Here is a 21,805-nt window from a genome sequence, read left to right on the forward strand (position 1 = left end):
TGCAAGGCTAAACCACAAGTATTGACGGTCACAGAACAAACTTTGTAGTGGAGATGAAAACAGAAACACTTCAAATATAAGGAGAGCCTGGAAATCCAAGAAGAGGGAATCCCTGCCCTTTACTGGAGGTCTCCTTTCAGAGCCCTGAAAGGCAACACCTGTGCAGAATGAACACCAGGAACCCACTGGTCTCCAATGGTCTCTAGAAATTAAGCACCGGAAGCCCTATTCTAAGCCCTTCTGAGTCATACCTGAGTAAACTGAGAAGCATTCTTGTAGCAGAAATCGAAAGCAAATATAAAAAGTAAAACACTAACCAAAATACATACAGGAACTCCTACTATCAGTTTATACTCGAGTTTTTTTTCTGGAATCTCCATTCAAAGCAACACATAAAAAAGTTTTAAATACTGAAAAGAAAGAAGTGAAAATTTGATGATTACCAGATAAGTTATCTACCTATAGAGCCAACATCACAAAAACACCCACTGGTGGCTCAGGGGTAAAGAATCCACCTGCCAACGCTGAGGCCGTGGGCTCGATCCCTGGTCCAGGAAGATCCCACGTGCTGCAGAGCAACTAGGGCCGTGAGCCACAGCTACTGCGCCCTGGAGCCTGGGAACCACAACTCCTGAGCCCTCTCTCTGCAACAAGAGAAGTCACCGCGATGAGAAACCCACTCACCGCAACTAGAGAGTAGCTCCCACTCGCCGTAACTAGAGAAAAGCCTGTACAGCAACCAAGACCCAGCACAGCCTAAATAAACAAACTTTTTAAAAATCCAGGAACTGTAAAATTGTTCAGTAAGGTGACCAGATATAACAGTCTTTTATACTTGCAATAGAAACTATTTGGAAAAGTCCCAGGCAAAATGGTATCAAACTAGAAAATATCTAGGAATAAACATAGCCAGACAATGACAAGAGACATAGAAAGAAAGTTTTAAAGGTTCTCTGAAGTATATAAACAGAAGCTTGAATAAAGGGTGGTACATATAATGTTCCTAATAGGAAATATCATTCTTGTAAATATCTTTCTCTTCAAATTAACTTTTAAATTATATGCAGCTTAGGTAAAAATTTAAAACAAAATTTCTGAGAAGGGAAATATGTCAAATTGATAACTAGCCATAAATATATAAGACTAGAAGCATAATACAGAAGATTATCCAAAATTATTTTTGAAAGAGAAATGAGGGTAGGTATATCATCCAAAAGGAAATCCTAAAGGAAATCAACCCTGAATATTCATTGGAAAGACTGATGCTGAAGCTGAAGCTCCAATACTTTAGCCACCCGATTCGAAGAGCTGACTCATTGGAAGAGACCCTGATGCTGGGAATTGAGGGCAGGAGGAGAAGGGGATGGGGGCAGCAGAGGATGAGATGGTTGGATAGCATGATCGACTCAGTGGACATGAGTTTGAGCAAACTCCAGGAGATAGTGAAGGACAGGGAAGCCTGGCGTGCTGCAGTTCACGGGGTCAAGAAGAGTTTGACACAACTGAGAGACTGGACAACAACAATACTGTATCATGTTAAAACACATGATTATAAAGCCATAGCAATTAAAGCACTGTAGTGAAACTACCCAAAATCAGAGCTGTATTGAAAGTGTGTGTGTTAAATCGCTTAGTCGTGTCCAACTCTTTGAGACCCCATGGACCTCAGCCCACCAGGCTCCTCGGTCCATGGGATTCTCCAGGCAAGAATACTGGAGTGGGGTGCCATTTCCTTCTCCAGAGGATCTTCCCAACCCATGAATCGAACCTGGGTCTCCTGCACTGCAGGCAGATTCTTTACTATGTGAGCTACCAGGGGAGTCTGGTATTGAAAGAATTTCATGTAAAATAAAGGTACCTTTACAAACCAGTAAGAAATGGCTCAGTTTTCACATAAATGTCTACCTTCATGTTCCAATGGAAGCTCTGGGATCAGGAACATAGAATGAATCCTGGTCTGTCCCTGACTCACTACAAGACCTTGGACAAGTGACTTAAGGCGGTTTCTCAGGGTGTAAAATGGAATGCCAACTGGACTCTCCCAGAGAGTTACTGTAAGGATTAGATAAGGCAATTCAATCAGGCAAAGCACTCCACAAAGTGCAAAGAAGGAGCTCAGAAAACCTTAAGGATTATTATTAAATGATAATGGTAAGCACTAGATAATGTTTGGAGATAAAACCATATCACTCTGAGGTCAAAGCAGATGATGGATCAAAGATTTAACAGTAAAATGTCAAGTCATAAATATTCTTGAAGAAAATATAGGACTTGCCTTTGCTTAAAGATATCACATTTTCTCTACTGATGATACACACTTTCCGAATCACTAGCCTGCCTCAATCAAGAGTGCAATTAAAATATTCAATATTATTGTTTAACATTCTAAGGGTAATTTCTGGAATACCTGATCATAAACCATTAATAAAATTTTAGATAGCCATGCCATAAAAAGCCTGGAGAGGGTGGGAACATGAGGAAGAACTCTGTGCTCAGTGTGAACACCGTGTTTCATCCTCTGTTGACACAGAGGTAAATGTCTTGCAATAGGTGTTATTTACCTTCCTTCAAGCACATCACAAGCACTACAGTCCTTGATTAAAATGAGTCATGCTGAAGTAAAACCTAGGCTGGAAGAAGGGCAGAGGAGAAGCTGTCTCTCACAGAACATTCTACTTCAGAGCCCAGTACCACGCTCAGCTCTGATCACGCCCTCACCTGTGTGCAGAATGAATGAAGATTCACCACTATACCACCAACACGATGCTGTGGAATAAATAAACTAGTCTCATTTTGACTCCAAGAAACCAGTTATTTCTCTCAGCATTTGATTTAGTTGTAAAATCAGTGAGTGTTCTGAATGTAACTACGTATGTGACTTCGTCAGGTAATTAAGTGAGAACTTTCAACCTTATCATCACATTCATTATAGCTCAGGGGAAAGGGAAATTCCATCATAGTCACCTTTTTATTCCTCACTAAGATATAACAATGTTCTTGGGGCAGGAGAGAAGACATGAAAATGTTGTTTAACTCTTGCCTTATTTTTCTCTCAGAGTAGACTGGGGGGAGGCAAGAAAGCTGAGGGAGGCTTCACTCGGGCTTTGGTGCCACAGAGCTGGGCTTGAACCCGGCTTCATGCTGAGCTGCAGTGGGACCTTCTGAAAGCTTTTCTGAAAGTTTTTCAACTTCTCGATTTTCTCATTTACAAAACAGGCTACTATTGCCTGCAGTAGATCATGATGATTAGAAAATTAAATAATGAAATAAAGCATCTAGCCCACAGGGGACACTCACCCAAAACATTCTTTCTGCTCTCCCTCATGTCTGATGCTGCTTCTCCTCACCTTCCCACCTTCTTTCCCATCCTCTGAAAAAAAATTTCTCAAAATGTCTTTTTTTCTTTTGTATAAATAGATCAAGGGTTTAACTGAGTAAATTTCAGCCTTAGGAGATATTTTAGGAAATGTGAAAAACAATTCTATATGAATCAAAACTACCTGTGGTCATTTGAAAATACAGTGGAACAAAAGAAGAAAATACCAATCACCCATTTTACCCTGGTTCAGACAGAAACATCTGATTTCTGGTAAATGTACTTCTAGCAGCTCTCCTTCTTTTAAACAAAAATGGAATCATAGTCTATACCCTATTGCCAACCTGCCTTTCCACTGTAACAGTGTTTTGTGAAAATTTCCCACGTTGCCAACGGTTTTTCTTCATCATTAAAAAATAATATTCCATTTTAAGTTATTGATGTTATCTTAATTTTCCCACTATTTTAAACAATGCAGTGATAGTGTCTGTGGTCAAATCTATCGACATGCACATTCATTTCCTTAGGGTAAGCTTCTGCAAACAGAATTGTTGGGTCAAGAGTGTGCAAAAGTAAAACTCCTGATAAAAGTGACCAGATTGCCTTCCAAAAAAGACCCAACCACATTCCTCCTGCCAGTATTTTTCCCTTGCAAACTCCCCAGTTCACTTCTAATTTGATTTTTCACAATCACTCAAACTGAAAAATCACTAACCCTGTTGAGTCTGAACTGCTGTCCTTCCCTCAGCCCAAATCACATTTGAGTGTTTCACCAACAGTGAGATTTCTCATAATACAAATGGGATATCACACACAATGACTGAGCAGGAAACAAGATTTGCATGACGCAGAGCACCATGATCACAAAAGGACTAGACTCTCAACCTGAACTCAGAGGGGAGCAGGTTCTGTCAGACACAGTCGCTACGTTCAGTGACTAGAATGGATTACAATACACTGTGTTAGTGGGAGGGCTGGAGCGGTGAGAGGAAAGGGAAGGAGTTTCCCCTGAGCAAAACTCAGCCAGATTACCAGGAACTGGTAGCCTAGGGGAAAACAGGGAGAACCTGATCAGCGTACAGACCTCCAGGGATATGATAAGACAAATAGGTTCTGAGGATCTAGTGAACAGCGTGGTGACCACAGTTAATAATACTGTACGTTATACTTAAAAGTTGCTGAGAAAGTGGATCTTAAGATGTCCCCACCACACAAAAGAGATGGTAATTATGTGACCAAATGAAGGCGTTAACTAATGCCAGGGTGGTAATCATTTTGCAATATATCCATGTATCAACATATTGTATACATTAACCCTACACAATTTTATGCCAATTATATCTCAATAAAGCTGTAAAAAAGAACAGTGATGCCTTTTTATAGTCATACTTAAAACCACATTTACAATGATTATTATGTATTTTTTAATTTTATGTTTAATTAATTACAATACTGACCACCAACAATTTTTTTTTACAATTTACAACAATTTTTTATACAATGACTTTTTCATCCTTGAGGACTACATTTCGACATGCGTCTCAGAGAAGAATATCACTCCCACACAGTAACTTTATTTTACGAAAGGTATGACACAAAAGGTCTGTTTCCTGAGACCTTAGTATGTCTGAGGACGTCCTGTCATCTTTGAACCCAGAAAACAACTTTCACTTCACAATTCTGAAGAAGTATAATTCCTGTACTGTTCGCTGCTATGGAGAAGTTCACGCCTCTCTTCCTTGCTCCTTTGTAGGGAACATTTTGTTAAGCTTTTTATTTTTTTGCCTATTTATTTTTACCATTAATCCATAACCTGCAAACATTTGCAACAGTTTAAGTGCAGATTTCTCAGTAATTCTGCTTGAATATAACAAGCTCTTCTGATTTTGAAGGTGTAAGTTTCTCTCATGAAAGCACTCTTCCCGGGGCACTCGTCAGGTTGGACCTGTTTACCACCTAGGCTTTCATGAGATGACTTCACTTTAAACATTAGTCTGATTTTCTTAATGGCCCCAAAGGACAGGCCCATTTATTTCCACCTTAATCATATCAATTTGTTTTATACCCCAGTCCCTCAAGTATCCTGCTTGATTTTTAAAAAATTATGAATTAGGTTCTTGATATCCTCCTTCCACACCAAAGTCCATTTTAACCCTTTAATCTGAACTCTGACGTACGAGAATGAACATTATTTTTGAACAGAAGAGTAATGCTATTGTATGTCTGTGGTTTGACCTACTTCTATGTGTAGGAATTAACTTATGAAAATAGCACAGCTTTGGCTTTCTGAACTTGCAAAGTGAAACAAAGATAGATGACAGATTGGAAATCTTCACACGTGTGGTTAAAAAATACCCCAAGGAAAAGTAATCTGCATGAGGAAAAGTGTTAGGGTTGCCATCGTGAGAAATAATTCACTAGTTGTTTACTTTCATTGTGTGGCAAACCCCAAAAATGTTTAACAAAAGAAAAGTGGAGAATTTCATTTCTTTTACTCTTATTAAGTTTCTTTTGAACTCAGGAGGGAGAGTTACAATTTGAAATGTTTTCGACTTTACAGGTTTATTGTTGAAAAGCTAAATTCATTCTTTATACTGCAGAGGTTTTCTCTAAATAAATTTTTATTGCTATAACCACAAAACTAACCATACTCATACCTAAGTGCTTTCTGTTTGTCAAAATAACCTCCCAATTCTCTCAAATTATCTACTTTACCATTCAGGATCCTTACTAATCTTTTACATAAACACACTACAAAAACAAAGTGATTTATTTTATTCCAATTTAGTCTTGCCTCCCATATATATAAACCTTTTCTCTTTCAGGTCTTACATCTATATATCTATGTTTCAGTTTGAAGAACTTCCCACTGAGACAGTATCCACATTTATAAAATTCCCATTCCTATCTTCACTTCCATAGAAGCAAAGATATATACTCTTCTAATGTAAAGGAATAATGTATTCCTTTAATATAAGAGAATTTTGAGATATATTTAATTCATGCCACTCAATAATTATTTTGATACTGTGATATGGACCAAACATCTTTTGAAACATATGTAAACAACTACTTGTGTCAAATTTAACTATAACTTAACAGCAAATTTTGAAAAATACATTAACATATTATTAAAACATAAAACTGTAAAAATATACTGTGATCAAACAATTCCTTAAGGGTTTCTATAAATAAATAGAATAACTGAGTAAGGAGCTCTATGTATCAGTAAATACAAGGGCAGGCATAGAAGAGTTGAGTTCACTTATGTCAGAAGCTTTTGTTTGGATGCTTACCACGTGCCCGGTGCTACAGTAGGTGTTAGATCTCGATTTATCTGATGCCATCTGCCTCAAGGAAATTACTCCTATTTCCCCTCCTCAAAAACAAAGCACTTTTGGAAGTGGCATCATTTTGTTACAGGCAATTCTCGTGATTCGGTCTTTCCATAACATCTTTTATCAGCATCTTAGCTCTTGTGTTCTTCTAAGTGGTAGAGGTAAGGAATTGCCATCCAAGGCCTACATGAGGCACAGATAAATCTAAAGAGCTAAAAAATATTATTTTGTCAAAATATGCTTCCTTAAATCAAGTAGGTGATATTATAGATGTGGAAACAGATACCGACAGGAAGCAATTATTTTATATTGATGATAGAACTTTACATTTGTCTAATGTTCTTTTTCTAAAGCCCTTGGGTTTGCTCTGTTATATTAGTCAGTTCTCTATAATTTTCTGATTGGTATTAAAAATAACTTTAAACTGTGTGATGTGAAAAAAATGAAGAAAACAAAACTCTCTTGTAATTTCTGTCCCCAGAGAAAACAAAAATCAGCCTACCTTTACAGATCCTTCCAGACTGTTTTTCTATAAACTCATTATCATTTCAAAAGTCATCCATTAACTTTTAGTTTGGACTTTCTGGGTTTGCCCTGGATTGTGTCTTTTATATTTATTTACCTTACACCTTGACGTAGCAATTTCCAGGCCTTTCACCTGAAATTCAGGCCCCTCTAGACAAATCTACTTGGTACTTCTACAATATCTCCAAACACATATTCTCTATTTTCCTTCTTCTTGAGTTTTCAAGTTTGTCAATTCTTGACTCTGTCCTTTTTCTCCCTTACATACCGTACCAAATAATGATGTTTCTAGGAGTAAATTCTCTCACTAGGGTTCCACTTCTCCTCTGCCCCAGTCTCCCACCTGCCTTCAGGCTCACTTCCACCCACTGTCCTTAGATTTATCCTCTTAAAACAGAGAGTTACAGAGTTCCCTCAACGGCTTCCACAGATAAGGATAAAATCCAAATCCTTAATGTGGCTAGGGCTTTCACGGTGGTACAGCGGTAAAGAATCTGCCTGCCACTGCAGGAGATGCAGATTCAATCTCCGGGTTGGGAAGATCCCCTGGAGAAGGAAATGGCAACCCCCTCCAGTATTCTTGCCTGGGAAATCCCATGGACAGAGGAGCTTGGCGGGTCACAGTCCATGGGGTCGCAAAGAGGTGGACACGACTTAGCGACTAAACAACAACACATGTGGCTTACAAGATCCTCCCATTTTAGCATCTCTTCTCCCCAGACTGGTGCCATCAAAAGAACTTAAACTGCAATTACTTTTGACTTGAAGTCTAAGCTCCACCTAGTGGTACAAGACAACATTTCTGGGTGGAAATCCAAGGAATATGAAAGGTCCACCATGTGAGATCAAGCAAACCTGCCAACACAGGTGTCCAACAGCTAAGAGTAAAATGTGGAAAAGACAAGGAACCCTGGGACTCAACGGCCCACCTAGTAGTTTTCTGTAAGCACTGGGTTCTCCTAAGGAAACGCCTGAAACCTCCAAACCAGTTATTAGTGCCATTCTCGAAAGAAGATGAAAAGTTATAATGGCATCTCTTTAGTTACTGTCACCAAATAAAATCACAGGATAATTCTGAATCAACTGTTTATTTGTTGCCTATATCTTTCCAGAATTTTCATGAAAGTCCAAACAATCACAGTATTCATTCATGTACAATCATCCACTCAACGCACATTTAAAGAGCACTTGTAAAGCAGATACTAACAAAGCTAATAATATAGGGTCTAATCCACACCAGTCTACAAACAGGAAAGAAAGTAAATAAATCCATGATGATAATACAGAAGGGAAATTTAACCTGTCCAGGGAAAGAGTGGGGTTCCGGGAAGAAATGATGACTGTGGTGGTTAGTGAAGTCTAGTAAGAATTAAGTATGTACACCTATAGCTGATTCATGTTGATGTTTGACAGAAAACAACAAAATTCTGTAAAGCATTTATCTTTCAATTAAAAAATAAATAAATTTTTAAAAAATTAAGTAAAGAGTAGAGTGAACAGTACTAAAGAGTCTCTTAATGAAGATCAAAGTGAAAAAGCTGGCTTAAAACTCAACATTCAAAAAACTAAGATCATGGCATCTGGTCCCATCACTTCATGGCAAATAAAGAATGAAACAGTGACAGACTTTATTTTTTTGGGCTCCAAAATCACTGCAGACAGTAACTGCAGCCCCAAAATTTAAAGACGCTTGTTCCTTGGAAGAAAAGCTATGATAAATATAGACAGTATTAAAAAGCAGAGACATCACTTTGCTGACAAAAGTCCGTCTAGTCAAAGCTATGGTTTCTCTAGTGGTCATCTATGGATGTGAAAGTTGGACTTATATCAAGAAGGCTGAGCACCAAAGAACTGATGCTTTGGATCTGTGGTGTTGGAGAAGACTCCTGAGAGTCCCTTTGACGCAAGGAGATCAAACCAGTCAATCCTAAAGGAAATCAACCCTGAATATTTAATGGAAGGACAGATACTGAAGGTGAAGCTGCAATACTTTGGCCCCCTGATGTGAAAAGCCAACTCACTGGAAAAGACCCTGAAGCTGGGAGGGATGGGGGCAGGAGGAGAAGGGGGCAACAGAGGATGAGATGGTTGGATGGCATCACCGACTCAATGGACATGAGTTTGAGTAAACTCCAGGAGTTGGTGATGGACAGGGAGGCCTGGTGTGCTGCAGTTCACGGGGTAACAAAGAGTTGGACACAACTTAGCAACTGAACAACAACAGAGTGAACGGTATTGCTTCAAAGTGCTACACACACAGCAGAGTGTAGCACGTTAAAAAGCTAGCCTAATACATCAGCTGAAGTTAGGAGAGCATCATGAAAAGAGAAATCTCAATGGAAAGGACTCTGTCAGCTTCCTGCAGGGAAACCCTACAGACCAAAATGTCTAGATTTTAAAATACTTTGTAAGCAGCAGCATTTAAAGTAGGATGAGAAGACAGTGTTTTAAACTGTGTGACTGTAAAAACCACACATTTTCAAATGTCCAATGTGTACACGGTAAAAGTGCTGAGAAGCCATTTTCCTTACCCCTCTTTCTCTTTTTGGGATAATACTCAACACTGAAAATTTCAAGAGGGAGTTTATTAATCACACAGAAGTCTTTTTCAAAAGGTTTACAGTTACAGCTTTTTATAAAATGCTGGATGGCTTCAGATTAAAAGCATCCATGAAACTATGTAATACATCACAAACCACAGGAACCCAGTGAATACTACAAGCCACAGGCTTCCTGCTACAGATATCTCACCTCCCTCTGTCGGAGCAATGTTAGCAAAATCTCACTTATAACCATCCCAGTGGCAACCCACCGGCTGCCATTGATGAGAACTAGTAGAAAGTTATATTAAACACACAGACCAGATCTGTCCCCGGTAACTGGCATTAACTGGGACCAAGTCTGGGGCCCTGTGGACCAAGTGCCTGCTACCAGCCCAGGTTTCATATACTGGACTGCAGTTCATTCTTAGAGACCTCCTTAGTCTTCTGAGCCTCGCAACCTCCAGTACGCCGTAATCTGTGTCACATCAGGTTTCATCTCTGGTTCCCTTTCTTTAGGGGGTCTCCCTGATGACTCAGATGGTGAAGAATCTGCCTGCAACGCAGGAGACCTCTGAACATACTCCAGGCTTGCCTGTGATGGGATCAGTAGGTATGAGAGGGATGGTAAAGCAAAATAAGAGCATGACCTCCATCACGCTAGACAAGCCACTGGTGCTAACACGACCGCAGATGCAACGATCATCCTCAGACACTGTATGATCATCACTGTGGACTCATCTTAAGAGGCCTCTTAACTGCAACTTCCAAGTCATCATCATCATGGTCTTTTGCTTTTTTTTAATCTAAGGATGACAGGCCATGTCTCCTCCATTTCCTATTGCCTCGCTGATACCAAACTGTGCAGACATTTCTATCAAGAATTCTATGGATATGTCTATAAACATTAAGAAAAATACTTCTCATACAGGGTAAGTGACCATTATTTAATAAATATTTATGAGCAGACACTATGTGTTAAGCACGGTGTTAGATGCTGGAAGATAAGATTAAATAAGACACATCAATCTTATTTAACTGTACTTCTCTTTATATAAGATTTTATCAATAAAACAGGCCTGGCAGCACATAGAAGCTGCTCAATAAACTGTTACCATTGTTTCAGGCTTCCCACCTGGCTCAATGCAGGAACCTCAGAAGATGCAGGTTAGATCCCTGAGTCAGGAAGATCCCTTAGTGAAGAAAATGGCAACTCACACCAGTATTTTTGCCTGGGAAATCGCATGGACAGAGGAGCTTGGTGGGCTGCAGTCCATGGGTTACAAAGAGTCAGACACGACTGAGCATGCATGTGCAAGAGTAACAAATATTACAGTCCTCAAGTTCCACCTCTCGCTCTCATTATTATATAGCATATTATAATATTATATATACATTATTATTATATGGACTTCCCTGGTAACTCAGATGGTAAAGAACCTGCCTGCAATGCAGGAGACCCAGGTTCGATCCCTGACTTGGGAAGACACCCTGGAGAAGGGAACAGCAACCCACTCCAGTATTCTTGTCTGGAGAATCCCATGGCCCAGAGGAGCCTGGTGGGCTACAGTCCATGGGGTCGCAGAGTCGGATACGACTGAGCGACTAACACTCCACTACTATAATATGATATACTATTACCAGTTACAAATTATCTTTTAAAAATTACTACAGTTTTAAAATGAAAACACTGCTGAGTTGCCACCAATACTCACCAATACTATAATATCTCTTTAGTTCTGTGCGCCTGATCTCCTTTAACTGATTACTTTTTCTCTTCTTTTTCTCATCAGTAATGTACTCCTCTTCCACAGCAATGTTACACTTGTCTTGCTCTAAAATGACTTTACTAGCATCTTCTTTTCCAGAATGAGTCCTTGCAGCCATAGCTGAGGCTGTCTCTGCATTTTGCTTGGCCTGCTTCTTCTTTTTCAATCTAAGGGTGAGAAGGAAAAAAAAACAAAAAACATTAGAAAAATAATTTGCTAAGAGAAATTATATTAATTTCATGCTATTGGGCTTTGAGAAACTAATTAACTGATTTTGAAAACACTTTACATTATTTTTTTCCATTTTTGTTTATTTTTATATATTATTGTTAATTATACTTTCCTGTTATTTTTTCTTTTTTAATCACTTAAAAATTCTTACATGGAGATCTGTGGCCTTTCCTCTGTTTTATGTCTTCAATATTGATGTCTCAAAAACATCACTGGGAAATGCTTTAGACCTGAGGAAATGCTAGATTCTTCCATAGGCTATAAGACATTGGGTATGCTTTTTACCAAAATGTACAGCTACTTTACTATCATGCCATGTTTAGTGTGTTACTTTTTTAAGTGTTTCTGGTCTCAAGGGTACCTTTACACTGATGAGCAAGCATATTTATAAAAAACAAATCCATTATAATTGACTCACACACTGAATATAAAGGTTTGTCAAGGTGTGAGCTGGTTCACGTTTGAGTAATTCTTTTCCTTTATATCTATGATAGTTGTAAGAAAGAGCTGAACTTCTTGGGATAGACAATGCCATAATGACAATATCAACTTAGTATAATTACTAATATAAAAGCTGACTGATAACGTTAACTTATTTGACATTTTTAACCTTTCACTCCTCAAAGACGTGTAAAAGGTTTACCATAATTCACTGAAATCCAGTAACTCAAAATATTTTCCAATTGATGTATCATTCTGATTAACTGACATGTCACTCTGTACTCACTAGTCCTTCTTAAGAATGTTTTTACCTCCCAGAATGTAAAGAGTAAGGGCCTTGGCCTCCACTGTGTGAGACAGGCTGGTCACACATAAACATTTTAAAAATTAGGATCCTTTCCCCTCTTCTGTCTAGGCACAGTCAGCTTTCTCACACACAGTCTCCTTCCTTTACTCCCGTGAGCATCTACACAATTTGATGTTGGGCAATGGATGAGGAAATGCTTTGGGAGGAAAAGGAGATAACTAGGATCAGAAAGGGACTACATTTTGATTTTATGCTGCTTTGCTCTGTAATGTTGGCCAAATCAATTTAATAGTCTAAAGAGGTCCCTCACTGAGGCTTGGCTATCTGATGCAATCTTTTATCAGGATGAACTGAAATAATACATGTCAACAATAGAACACACACAAACAGAATATACCCAAATACAATCATATGATGACATGAGAATTAACTATGGCATGGTATACGACACACTTAGATAACAGTCTCATGTTCTAACAGATATTTCAACTAGGCTGTCATTCACTTAACACTGAGCAGGCAAGTTCTTAGATTTTCATTGGCTAATAAATTAGTATATGGCCTAAGAAAAAGCACAGATACAAAAAAAAAAAAAATCATAGATGGATCTACTCCCCATCTCTGAGTTTAGTTATCTCTTTAGGTTTACTTGTTAAAAAACAAACAAACAAGCATACAATCTAAACAAAATTGGAAACTCATAAAAAAGGAATTATACCCAATAAACATATTTTTTATTTTGTACCCTCACATTCTACACTGCTTTTTTTTTTTTTTTTTTCAGGTAAAACACTATGTAGCTCTTTGCAAAGGTAAGTCAGATAATGCTCCTAATGAAACAATTTGTTGATCAAGATTTCTGTATGACGTTGAAATTAATATGGAGTGGTGGCTTCCCAGGTGGTTCAGTGGTAAAAGAATCCACCTGCCAATGCAGGAGATCAAATTTCAATCCCTGGGGCGGGAAGATACCCTGGAGAAGGAAATGGCAGTTCACTCCAGTATCTTGCCTGGAGACTCCCATGGACAGAGGAGCCTGGTGGGCTACAGTCCAAGGGGTCACAAAGAGCTGGACATGACTGAGCACGCATGCACAACCTAGGTATCACACAGAGATCAGTTCTTTGCTTAGGGAGGTCTATGCAGACAGCTGATCTCTGTATCCAGAAGGACATGCTAATCTTGTTCTGATATATTGGTATAACAAAAACATGCCTGAGATGAATGTTACTGCCCACTTCCTAAAATGATTCCTTCCAGGGAGGAGAGAAAAGAGATTTCCAAAATTAGTTCTTCCCAGCCTGAGATAGTTGCTGCTTCTTAATCTTCTGAATTTTTCCACTGTAAATTGATCTAAATGTCCTCATTTCATTGTTCCCATTATAATTAAACTCACTCAGATCTAGGGCACATGTTTTGATGAACAGCAGCACTGTTTGGGGACATCTCATTAGAGACTGTTTTTCACAGGTGGAAATAACAAAATGGGATACATTGTTATATTCACTTTCCCCCTTTTCCATACAGACCTTTATTGTCAAGCCATAGAGCCAAACATATGGCTATTTCAAAAAAAAAAAAAAAAGCTACATAATAGCAATACCAAATTTCCATAACAGAAGACAGAGTACAATTTAACACTTCGGTGATTTTACAATCAGTTACATCTTTTGTTTTGACTACAGAACTCAGGAGAATTTGCTTCTCTGGAGGTTATAAATATGAGTGGAGCATTTTGACCTTGTAACTGGAAATCATACTGTGAGTTCTGCAAGCCCACTGTAAAATCCTTCTTCAAAGCATGAAAACAGATTTTTAACATTTACCTACAGGAGAATAAAAAGAAAGGCAAAATCACTGTCTGAGAAGGCCTTACAAATAGTTGTGAAAAGAAGAGCAAAACGCAAAGGAGAAAAGGAAAGATATACCTATTTGAATGCAGAGTTCCAAACTATAGCAAGGAGAGATAAGAAAGCCTTCCTCAGTGATCCATGCAAAGAAATAGAGGAAAACAATAGAATGGGAAAGACAAGAGATCTCTTCAAGAAAATTAGAGATACCAAGGTAAATTTTCATGCAAAGATGGGCATAATAAAGGACAGAAAAGGTATGAACCTAACAGAAGCAGAAGATATTAAGAAGAGGTGGCAAGAATACACAGAAGAACTGTACAAAAAAGATCTTCACAATCCAGATAATCACGACAGTGTGATCACTCACCTAGAGCCAGACATCCTGGAATTCAAAATCAAGAGGGCCTTAGGAAGCATCACTACAAACAAAGCTAGTGGAGGTGATGGAATTCCAGTTGAGCTCTTTCAAATCCTCAAAGATGGTGCTGTGAAAATGCTGCACTCAGTCTGCCAGCAAATTTGGAAAACTCGGCAGTGGCCACAGGACTGGAAAAGGTCAGTTTTGATTCCAATCCCAAAGGAAGGCAATGCCAAAGAATGCTCAAACTACCGCACAATTGCACTCATCCCACACGCTAGTAAAGTAATGCTGAAAATTCTCCAGGCCAGACTTCAACAGTACATGAACCATGAAATTCCAGATATGCAAGCTGGATTTAGAAAAGGCAGAGGAACCAGAGATCAAATTGCCAACATCTGCTGGATCATCAAAAAAGCAAGAGAGTTCCAGAAAAACATCTACTTCTGCTTTATTGATTACACCAAAGCGTTTGACTGTGTGGATGACAATACACTGTGGGAAATTCTTCAAGAGAAGGGAAGACCAGACCACCTGACCTGCCTCTTGAGAAATCTGTAAGCATGTCAGGAAGCAACAGTTGGAACTGGACATGGAACAACAGACTGGTTCCACATAGGGAAAGGAGTACTTCAAGACTGTATATTGTCACCCTGCTTATTTAACTTATATGCAGAGTACATCATGAAAAACACTGGGCTAGAGGAAGCACAAGCTGGAATCAAGATTGCCGGGAGAAATATCAATAACCTCATATATGCAGATGACACCACCTTTATGGCAGAAAGGGAAGAAGATCTAAAGAGCCTCTTGATGAAAGTGAAAGAGGAGAGTGAAAAAGTTGGCTTAAGGGGAGGAGCCAAGATGGCGGAGGAATAGGACGGGGAGACCACTTTCTCTCCTACAAATTCATCGAAAGAACAATTCAACGCAGAGCAAACTTCACAAAACAACTTCTGATTGTTAGCTGAGGCCATCAGGCGCCCAGAAAAGCAGCCCATTGTCTTCAAAAGGAGGTAGGACAAAATATAAAAGATAAAAAGAGAGACAAAAGAGCTAGGGACAGAGACCCATCCCGGGAAGGGAGTCTTAATAGAGGAAGTTTCCAAACACCAGGAAACCCTCGCACTGGCGGGTCTGGGGGAAGTTTTCGAATCTCAGAGGCCAACCTAACTGGGAGGAAAAATAAATAAAACCCACAGATTACGTGCCTAAAAGCAACTCCCAGCAGAAAAGTACCCCAGACGCCCGCATCTGCCACCAGCAAGTGGGGGCAGAACGGAGAGGAGCCGGCGGCACTGCTTAGGGTAAGGACCGGGCCTGAGTGCCCTGAGGACAATCGGAGGGAGCTTTTGTGAGATACCAACTTAAACTGTGGGATAGCAAAAGAGAGAGAGAAAATTAACCGGCCGAACACACTGCTGGCCGTTTGCAGAATAAAGGGTCTGAGCAAATCCAGAGAAGAGCTGGCCGGCTGTGGACCGGCCCAGCCCCGCCGGAGGCCGGAGGCAGGGGGGAGGGGAAAGGGGCAGGCTCGGTCCCAAAGACAGCATCCCCTACTGCACTGCAAACGGGCCTCCAGTTTCTAATCAAAGACCTCCTGAGATTCTGGATGGTCGACATCCTCCGGGAGGGTCGCGGCTAAACACAAGGTGCACACACCCGACTGGCGCGGGTGGAAACTGAGGCTGGGGCCGCGGAGGGGAGAAGGCACGCCGCACCCGGGGAGAGTGTGCCCGTCAAGCGCCTGGCTGCCTGAGCCGCTCCCGCTAGGGGAAGGCACAAAACGCAGGCGCAGCCGAGTCCGCGCTTTTGTGGAATACCCGAAAACTGGAACCGCACGCAAGGCGGGGCACGCTCCATATAGAGCAGCTGGGAGCCTGAGCAGTGTAGATGGGGAAAACAGCGCCCGCCCCTCCCCGCAGAGCGATGGAACTAGCGAATCTGAACAAGAGACCACCTCCACCCGCCTGTGTCAGGGCGGAAATTAGGCACTGAAGACACTGGCAAACAGAAGCCAAATAAACAAAGGGAACCGCTTCAGAAGGGACCGGTGCAACAGATTAAAACCCCTGTAACTCTGTGAACCTCTCCGGGTGTCCCTCATGGCGGAGAATCTTTTCACCATTAACCTAGAAGTTTTATTATCAGTGCTGTATAGTTGGAGAAGCCTTGAGTCTACTGGAAGAATAAAACTGAAATCCAGAGGAAGAAGACTTAAGCCCAAAACCTGAGAACACCAGAAAACTCCTGACTACATGGAACATTAAGTAATAAGAGACCATCCAAAAGCCTCCATACCTACACTGAAACCAACCACCACCCAAGAGCCAATAAGTTTCAGAGCAAGACATACCACGCAAATTCTCCAGCAACACAGGAACACAGCCCTGAGCGTCAATATACAGGCTGCCCAAAGTCACACGTAACACACAGAGCCATCTCAAAACTCATTACTGGGCACTCCATTGCACTCCAGAGAGAAGAAATCCAGTTCCACACACCAGAACACTGACATAAGCTTCCTTAACCAGGAAACCTTGACAAGCCAATCGTCCAACCCCACCCACTGGGTGAAACCTCCACAATTAAAAGGAACCACAGACCTCCAGAATACAGAAAGCCCACTCCAGACACAGCAATCTAAACAAGATGAAAAGGCAGAGAAATACCCAACAGGTAAAGGAACATGAAAAATGCCCACCAAGTCAAACAAAAGAGGAGGAGATAGGGAATCTACCTAAAAAAGAATTTAGAATAATGATAATAAAAATGATCCAAAATCTTCAAAACAAAATGGAGTTACTTATAGCCTGGAGACAAAGATTGAAAAGATACAAGAAATGTTTAATAAAGACCTAGAAGAAATAAAAAAGAGTCACTTAAAAATGAATAATGCAAAAAATGAGATCAAAAACACTCTGGAGGGAACCAAGAGTAGAATAACGGAGACAGAAGATAGGATAAGTGAGGTAGAAGATAAAATGGTAGAAATAAATGAAGCAGAGAGTAAAAAAGAAAAAAGAATCAGAAGAAATGAGGACAACCTCAGGGACCTCTGGGACAATGTGAAACACCCCAACATTCGAATCACAGGAGTCCCAGAAGAAGAAGACAAAAAGAAAGGCCATGAGAAAATACTCGAGGAGATAATAGCTGAAAACTTCCCTAAAATGGGGAAGGAAATAGCCACCCAAGTCCAAGAAACCCAGAGAGTCCCAAACAGGATAAACCCAAGGCGAAACACCCCAAGACACATATTAATCAAATTAATAAAGATCAAACACAAAGAACAAATATTAAAAGCAGCAAGGGAGAAACAACAAATAACACACAAAGAGATTCCCATAAGGATAACAGCTGATTTATCAATAGAAACCCTCCAGGCCAGAAGGGAATGGCAGGACATACTTAAAGTAATGGAAGAGAATAACCTACAACCTAGATTATTGTACCCAGCAAGGATCTCATTCAGATATGAAGGAGAATTCAAAAGCTTTACAGACAAGCAAAAGCTGAGAGAATTCAGCACCACCAAACCAGCTCTTCAACAAATGCTAAAGGATCTTCTCTAGACAGGAAACACAGAAAGGCTGTATAAACGTGAACCCAAAACAACAAAGTAAATGGCAACGGGACCACACCCATCAATAATTACCTTAAATGTAAATGTGTTGAATGCTCCAACTAAAAGACAAAGACTGGCTGAATGGATACAAAAACAAGACCCCTATATATGCTGTCTATAAGAGACCCATCTCAAAACAAGAGACACATACAGACTAAAAGTGAAGGGCTGGAAAAAAATATTTCACACAAACGGAGACCGAAAGAAAGCAGGAGTCGCAATACTCATATCAGATAAAATAGACTTTAAAATAAAGGCTGTGAAAAGAGACAAAGAAGGACACTACATAATGATCAAAGGATCAATCCAAGAAGAAGATATAACAATTATAAATATATATGCACCCAACAAAGGAGCACCGCAATATGTACGGCAAACACTAACGAGTATGAAAGAGGAAATTAATAGTAACACAATAATAGTGGGAGACTTTAATACCCCACTCACAACTATGGATAGATCAACTAAACAGAAAATTAACAAGGAAACACAAACCTTAAATGACACAATGGACCAGCTAGACCTAATTGATATCTATAGGACATTTCACCCCAAAACAGTCAACTTCACCTTTTTCTCAAGTGCACACAGAACCTTCTCCAGAATAGATCACATCCTGGGCCATAAATCTAGTCTTGGTAAATTCAAAACATTGAAATCATTCCAGTCATCTTTTCTGACCACAGTGCAGTAAGATTAGATCTCAATTACAGGAAAAAAATTGTTAAAAATTCAAACATATGGAGGCTAAATAACACGCTTCTGAATAACCAACACATCATAGAAGAAATCAAAAAAGAAATCAAAATATGCATAGAAACAAATGAAAATGAAAACACAACAACCCAAAACCTATGGGACACTGTAAAACCAGTGCTAAGGGGAAGGTTCATAGCATTACAGGCTCACATCAAGAAACAAGAAAAAAGCCAAATAAATAACCTAACTCTACACCTAAAGCAACTAGAGAAGGAAGAAATGAAGAACCCCAGGGTTAGTAGAAGGAAAGAAATCTTAAAAATTAGGGCAGAAATAAATGCAAAAGAAACTAAAGAGACCATAGCAAAAAATCAACAAAGCTAAAAGCTGGTTTTTTGAAAAAAATAAACAAAATTGACAAACCATTAGCAAGACTCATTAAGAAACAAAGAGAGAATAACCAAATTAACAAAATTAGAAATGAAAATGGAGAGATCACAACAGACAACACTGAAACACAAAGGATCATAAGAGACTACTACAAGCAGCTCTATGCAATAAAAGGACAACTGGATAAATGGACAAATTCTTAGAAAAGTATAACTCCAAACTGAACCAGAAAGAAATAGATCTTAACAGACCCATCACAAGCAAGGAAATCGAAACTGTAATCAGAAATCTTCCAGGAAACAAAAGCCCAGGACGAGATGGCTTCACAGCTGAATTCTACCAAAAATTTACAGAAGAGCTAACACCTATCTTACTCAAACTCTTCCAGAAAATTGCAGAAGGTAAACTTCCAAACTCATTCTATGAGGCCACCATCACCCTAATTCCAAAACCAGACAAAGATGCCACCAAAAAAGAAAACTACAGGCCAATATCACTGATGAACATAGATGCAAAAATCCTTAACAAAATTCTAGCAAACAGAATCCAACAACATATTAAAAAAATCATACACCATGACCAAGTGGGCTTTATCCCAGGAATGCAAGGATTCTTTAATATCCGCAAATCAATCAATGTAATACACCACATTAACAAATTGAAAGATAAAAACCATATGATTATCTCCATAGATGCAGAGAAAGCCTTTGACAAAATTCAACACTCATTTATGATTAAAACTCTCCAAAAAGCAGGAATAGAAGGAACATACTCAACATAATAAAAGCTATATATGACAAACCCACAGCAAGCATCACCCTCAATGGTGAAAAATGGAAAAGCATTTCCCCTAAAATGAGAACAAGACAAGGGTGCCACTCTCCACCACTAACTATTCAACATAGTTTTGGAAGTTTTGGCCCGCAATCAGAAGCAGAAAAAGAAGTTAAGGATCCAAGATAGGAAAAGAAGAAGTGAAAACTCTCACTGTTTGCAGATGACATGAATCCTCTACAAGAAACCCTAAAAACTCTACCAGAAAATTACTAGAGCCAATCAACGAATATAGTAAATTTGCAGGATATAAAATTAACACACAGAAATCCCTTGCATTCCTATATACTAACAATGAAAAAACAGAAAGAGAAAATTAAGGAAACAATACCATTCACCATTGCAACAAAAAGAATAAAATATTTAGGAGTATATCTACCTAAAGAAACAAAAGACCTATACATAGAAAACTATAAAACACTGATGAAAGAAATCAAAGAGGACACAAACAGATGGAGAAACATACCGTGTTCATGGATTGGAAGAATCAATATTGTCAAAATGGCTATTCTACCCAAAGCAATCTATAGATTCAATGCAATCCCTATCAAGCTACCAACGGTATTTTTCACAGAACTAGACCAAAGAATTTCACAATTTGTATGGAAATACAAAAAACCTCGAATAGCCAAAGTAATCTTGAGAAAGAAGAATGGAACTGGAGGAATCAACCTGCCTGACTTCAGACTCTACTACAAAGCCACAGTCATCAAGACAGTATGGTACTGGCACAAAGACAGAAATATAGATCAATGGAACAGAATAGAAAGCCCAGAGATAAATCCACGAACCTATGGACACCTTATCTTCGACAAAGGAGGCAAAGATATACAATGGAAAAAAGACAACCTCTTTAACAAGTGGTGCTGGGAAAACTGGTCAACCACTTGTAAAAGAATGAAACTGGAACACCTTCTACACCATACACAAAAAATAAACTCAAAATGGAATTAAAGATCTAAATGTAAGACCAGAAAACTATAAACTCCTAGAGGAGAACATAGGCAAAACACTCTCCAACTAAAATCACAGCAAGATCCTCTATGACCACCTCCCAGAATATTGGAAATAAAAGCAAAAATAAACAAATGGGACCTAATGAAACTTAAAAGCTTTTGCACAACAAAGGAAACTATAAGTAAGGTGAAAAGACAGCCCTCAGATTGGGAGAAAATAATAGCAAATGAAGAAACAGACAAAGGATTAATCTCAAAATATACAAGCAACTCCTGCAGCTCAATTCCAGAAAAATAAATGACCCAATCAAAAAATGGGCCAAAGAACTAAACAGACATTTCTCCAAAGAAGACATACAGATGGCTAACAACACATGAAAAGATGCTCAACATCACTCATTATCAGAGAAATGCAAATCAAAACCACAATGAGGTACCACTACACGCCAGTCAGGATGGCTGCTATCCAAAAGTCTACAAGCAATAAATGCTGGAGAGGGTGTGGAGAAAAGGGAATCCTCTTACACTGTTGGTGGGAATGCAAACTAGTACAGCCGCTATGGAAAACAGTGTGGAGATTTCTTAAAAAACTGGAAATGGAACTGCCATATGACCCAGCA

At 39.3% G+C, this 21,805-nt stretch overlaps 1 protein-coding gene across 6 annotated transcripts in view; it reads right to left on the reverse strand.

The window, feature by feature from the left end:
• NCOA7 (nuclear receptor coactivator 7) overlaps window positions 1–21,805 on the reverse strand; it is a 158,545-nt gene that overhangs the window by 65,753 nt on the left and 70,987 nt on the right. For all 6 annotated transcript variants that reach the window (XM_043439015.1, XM_043439019.1, XM_043439018.1 and 3 more), the window contains one exon: window positions 11,435–11,655. In XM_043439015.1, coding sequence (XP_043294950.1) covers window positions 11,435–11,655 — 221 coding nt within the window. The remainder of the gene's footprint in view (window positions 1–11,434; window positions 11,656–21,805) is intronic.

Source organism: Cervus canadensis, chromosome 20 (genome assembly GCF_019320065.1).
Source record: "Cervus canadensis isolate Bull #8, Minnesota chromosome 20, ASM1932006v1, whole genome shotgun sequence".
Classification (NCBI taxonomy): Eukaryota; Metazoa; Chordata; class Mammalia; order Artiodactyla; family Cervidae; genus Cervus; species Cervus canadensis.